The sequence below is a fragment of the Zea mays genome, chromosome 8, assembly GCF_902167145.1.
Source record: "Zea mays cultivar B73 chromosome 8, Zm-B73-REFERENCE-NAM-5.0, whole genome shotgun sequence".
Lineage (NCBI taxonomy): Eukaryota > Viridiplantae > Streptophyta > Magnoliopsida > Poales > Poaceae > Zea > Zea mays.
This window is the reverse complement of record NC_050103.1, coordinates 70,891,441-70,895,963: the sequence shown is the minus strand read 5'-3', so window position 1 is coordinate 70,895,963 and position 4,523 is coordinate 70,891,441. Positions and strand designations below refer to the sequence as shown.

The 4,523-nt window shown below is 48.7% G+C and overlaps 1 protein-coding gene across 1 annotated transcript; it reads right to left on the bottom strand.

Moving 5' to 3' along the window:
- Positions 1–1,410: 1,410 nt before the first annotated feature.
- LOC103636995 (uncharacterized) lies at positions 1,411–2,771 on the bottom strand. Its single transcript, XM_008659283.3, has one exon. The coding sequence runs from the start codon at positions 1,958–1,960 to the stop codon at positions 1,478–1,480; it is 483 nt and encodes a 160-aa protein (XP_008657505.2). The 5' UTR covers positions 1,961–2,771; the 3' UTR covers positions 1,411–1,477.
- Positions 2,772–4,523: the final 1,752 nt, after the last annotated feature.

Here is a 4,523-nt window from a genome sequence, read left to right as displayed (position 1 = left end):
GGTCAGCACGCCTACATACGCGTTAATCCTTAATCAACCTGGGTAGAACATCACCTGTTCCTAACCCAAGTCTCAATTTAAGTATTTCCATCCTCAGTATTGTGTCTGTTCCTTAGGATGAAAGAGCATCACAGGGAACTTTGCAGTAAGATCCCACTATTGCTCCAAATGAAAATATTCTTGCAGGTAGAAGCCATCCTCTCCTGGGTTAGACTGAGGACAACCTCTATCCACAAGATCTAAGCAAGGCTAAGCGTTTTTGTAAATCATATTTTTGATACTTCACGGAAGTATCTATAAAGGTATGGATATCAAGGAAAGCAATGCATCAAAGGGTTCCAAGCAACTCCTATGAACCTAATGCACATTTCACTAGACTTAAAGTGTGCGAAAAGTATTTAAAAACACAAGGAAAGGGGTTGCATGCACCGGGGCTTGCCTGAGTAACACTAGGTTAGTGTTGTTAGGTGACGTCCACTTGACGAGTATCTTCAGGCTTGTCCATCAGCATCATCCTGCGGAGTAGCCCGCGCTTGGGGTCGACTTGGCTTGTCTTCCGCATCGCGCGATTGATTAACGTTCCTGAATGAAATGCATTATGCACATGAATGCATATCGACGGAAATATTACAAACCTAAATAATGCTACGCGATAGCGAATTAAAACACCTAGCAGCGAGGCGTCGAACAATTTCATACGGAGACACTAATTCAACTAATTGACCGGAATAGCGAAATAACCCGCTATAACTGAACCTGGCTTGATAATCGCAAGAACTGCGAAGTCGACGAGAGTTTCGTGACTCACGCAATTAATCGAGCACCTAATGAGCATCGCACTAGCACATTAATTTATTCAACGATCGAACTATTCTGAATAATTCATCAGCTTACCGTTTCAATAGCTGACTCGAATCCGCGAGATCGGTAGTGATCTTTCGATCTAGGCAATTTGTCGAGCGCTTGAGAAATATCGCGCTGCTAGCTTCGTCTTCACCCGATTCTTGGGATTTCGTGCTGACGCACGGATTGACGACGACCTTCGATTGCAGTCTTGAGCGAGCTGGTGAGGTGGGGTTGAGCAGGAGATGACGGGTTTGACGACTGGACTATGAATGACACAACGACAAGCTGGGACAGGATCCGAGCTAATAGGCACAATATGGAATAGTGACCAGCACGACAGACGAACTAAGTCATGGTGAGGTCGACGACGAGATAGGGATTTTAAAGCCGAGCGAGCCGAGAGGGCACGCTGGCGAGCAGGAAACAGGACACGCGGCGAGACTCGACGAGAAAACTCGACACACCGTGACGAGGAGAGAACCTCACGCGCGCAATAGAGGAGCTAGACGACGACCGGTTAAAGGGAGCTTGACACGGGCAACATGAACAAGAAGCAGGCGCCGAGCTGAGGAACAACGGCGAGGTCGCGACCGAGCCGGGCGAGGAACACGCGACCAGCACCAAGGGCGATTCACCTGCACAGGGGCGAGCTGCGCGCGACAGTAGAGCTGGAGCAGGGAACGTAGGAAGTGGAGGCGAGCTGGACTGCTGGCCAGTGACTCGCGGCACGGCGAGCACAAGCACAGAGAAAGGGAAAGCGCAGAGCCGAGCTTGGCCGGCAGAAGGACACGCAGCCAAGGAAGCAGGGCAGAGGCCGCGGATGGCGGAACTCCGGCAGGGAAGCCTGCATGCGGCACAAGAGCAGGGAGCGCACAGTAGCCATGACGAGCAAGGAGCTAAGGCCGGGGCGAGCTCCGTGAAAAGCTGAGGGCGAGCAGGACGCACGACAAGAGAGGGCGAGCTGCTCGGCCAACCAGGAGGAGCAGAGGTGAGGGCGGCCGGCACAGAAAAGCACCAGGGAGAGGAACACCACGATGGAGAGGAGGGAGATGAAGGAGATGGGCGAGCAGCAGCAGGGACCGAGCCTGGCAAGGTCGCGGCTGACAAGCGCCATGGCACCAGACTTGGGGAAGAGCCGCGGTGAGCAGAGAGAGATGGAGGGAGAGAGAGAAGCCAGAGAGGAGCGGTCGAGCAGGAGCCTCGGCACTCAGCGCGCGGCAGACAGAGCAGAGCAGGGACGCAGGGGGAGGAAGAAGAACGGCTGAACCAGAGAAACCTTGCGCACGCGGCGAGCCGGAGACCAAGCGACGGAGCAGTGCAGAGCACCGGGCGGGACAGAAAGGAGCGACCGGCGGCCATGGATAAGAGAGAGAGGCAAAGAGAAAGCAGGGACTGGGGGTGCGCCATGGGCGTTCGCGGCCGGCGAATTTCAGCGACGAGCAGAGGAAGGAGACGACTGTGGGGAGGACACCGAGGAAAGCAGGGGCAGACGACGCCGGAGATCCGGCCGGTGAGCAGGATTTTTAATCGCCCAGAGCGGCGGCTGGGAAAGAATCAGGCGAGGGTGGCTGCAGGATAAGGTTGTGCGCTGGAGAACATATCCAGGTGCTAATCGGCGCAGCGTGGAAGAGTATCAGGGGAAACCGGCTGCTGGAAAAATCAGAGCAGAGGGAAGGAGATAGGGACGCTCTGAACTTCTGAAGAACGAAAAAAAATAGGATAAGGCCTCCACGGCGATAAAGTCGGACTCCAGGAAGAATCTGTGTACCATGGTTCCAAAAATTAAGATTTTGAAGAGCCAAACTAGATCAGGCTACAGTATTCGGACAATAATTAAGACAACACTAGTTAAGTCAAAATCGGATAAAAATTCATCCGTTATGTAAACATAGTTGAGTTGATTACCCTACAGTGTGGGATGGAGGATAAATTGGATCATAAACTTGCGCAAGATTTCGCGCGATTCGAATTATTTTGCCCCGCACATTTTAGGCGTTGAGCTCAAATTAACTTGTTCGGGATAAAAATCGTCCAAGTGGTTCGGGCTTCCGAATTCGTACTCGCGCGAGCGATGAATTTGAAATAATCACCAGACGCATCAATTTTCGGAACAACTACGTTCTGAATATCACGAAAATTTTGGAAGAGCCCGAATAAATAGAAGTAAAAATGATGTCGCACTCGCGACAAACGGAACAGATGCGATATTAAAATCGTGATAGGCGAAAATAATTAAAATTTAGCATCTGTTTTATCCGTTGATATTACGTGCTTAAATCCGAACTCGTTGTCGAGCGGAATATAAACACCAGGGGTGTTACAGCCCTCCCCCCTTAAAAGAATCTCGTCCCGAGATTCGGAACGAAAGACTTCTAAGAGTAGAGAAGCATGTACCCCATGTCCATATCAGCGATAATCGTGAGACATTACCAAATAAAGACGAGTGTCTCAAGATGTCGTTTCTCTAGTGGACATAACATGTATCGCCTTGGGCTAATTTAGAGATGTCCACCAATAGAGATGATGTCTGCCAGGGGAACACATAAGGTTCCATGTGTGCAGTTTGCTTTTTCTGATAACACTGTACTATCTGAGTCTGTTGAGCGAGCGGTAAATATGCGACTTTACCCAAACAGAATCAGTTGCAACCTCTTGGGTAAAACACACATAAAGAGATTTACCAACAAGTGGTCACGATAAATTCATAGCACAGGGGACGGGTGTGGATGTCGAATATTGTCGCGGTTAACATATGGCTAACCCGAGAATTCAAGTCGACAAAAGACGTTAAAGATTCGAGAAAATATCAATGAAGAGATCTATTGATGTTGACTTCACGATCAACCCATTTCATCAAATACTAACCATGGCTCGACTTAATCACACATGTTGGAAAAGCATGCATGAGGGGGTCGAGGCGTGACTAGAGTGATGACTAGGTGGTTACTGGCTGACTTGGTCTCGATTCTTATAAACACTTCCTTAGGGTGGGTTAAACCAAAGTGAGTTTAGATAACTCGACAAAACGATCTCTAAACCCAACCTTTGTTCACAAAGTAATTACAAGTTAGTAAAAACCAACTTGTTGAACTACTTTTGACATTGGGTAAGTCCTCTTAGTACCCATCGGCAAGCCAAGGGTTTAGAGTTCACATTTGCTAGCGGGAGATCATGCATTTGGGTAGAAATCCATTTGGTCAGGTTGTTCATACATTTCTTCATGCGAGATGAACTGACTTGGTTTGGGAATGCATGGATTAAATAAGGGAGCGAATGAACAAACTCCTGCATTCCAGCAGTAGGGGAAAATCAATCTCCATTTTGAGAGCTAATCAACTATCTCCCAACACTAAAAAGCTTCAAGGCTTCACCTTTACACAAGGGACGTAAAGGGAACTTGTATGAGTAGTCACTACCAAGATCAAAAGAAAAGAGACCACATAAAAACAATGGTATGTCCTTTTTATCCAACAGGAATGATAGATGTTGCTTGATCACTTCGACAAACAACACCGAAATCGTTTCAAGGGAGGAGTCCACGGAAGATCACACATCAGTGTAGTTCCACAATGGATCATGACTAGAGACCTCGATACCAGCATGCGCCAAGCAGCATAACCTTGCGTGTACATTCACAAGGGGCTCTCAGTTTCGCTGCGGCACCATAAGTCGTTAAT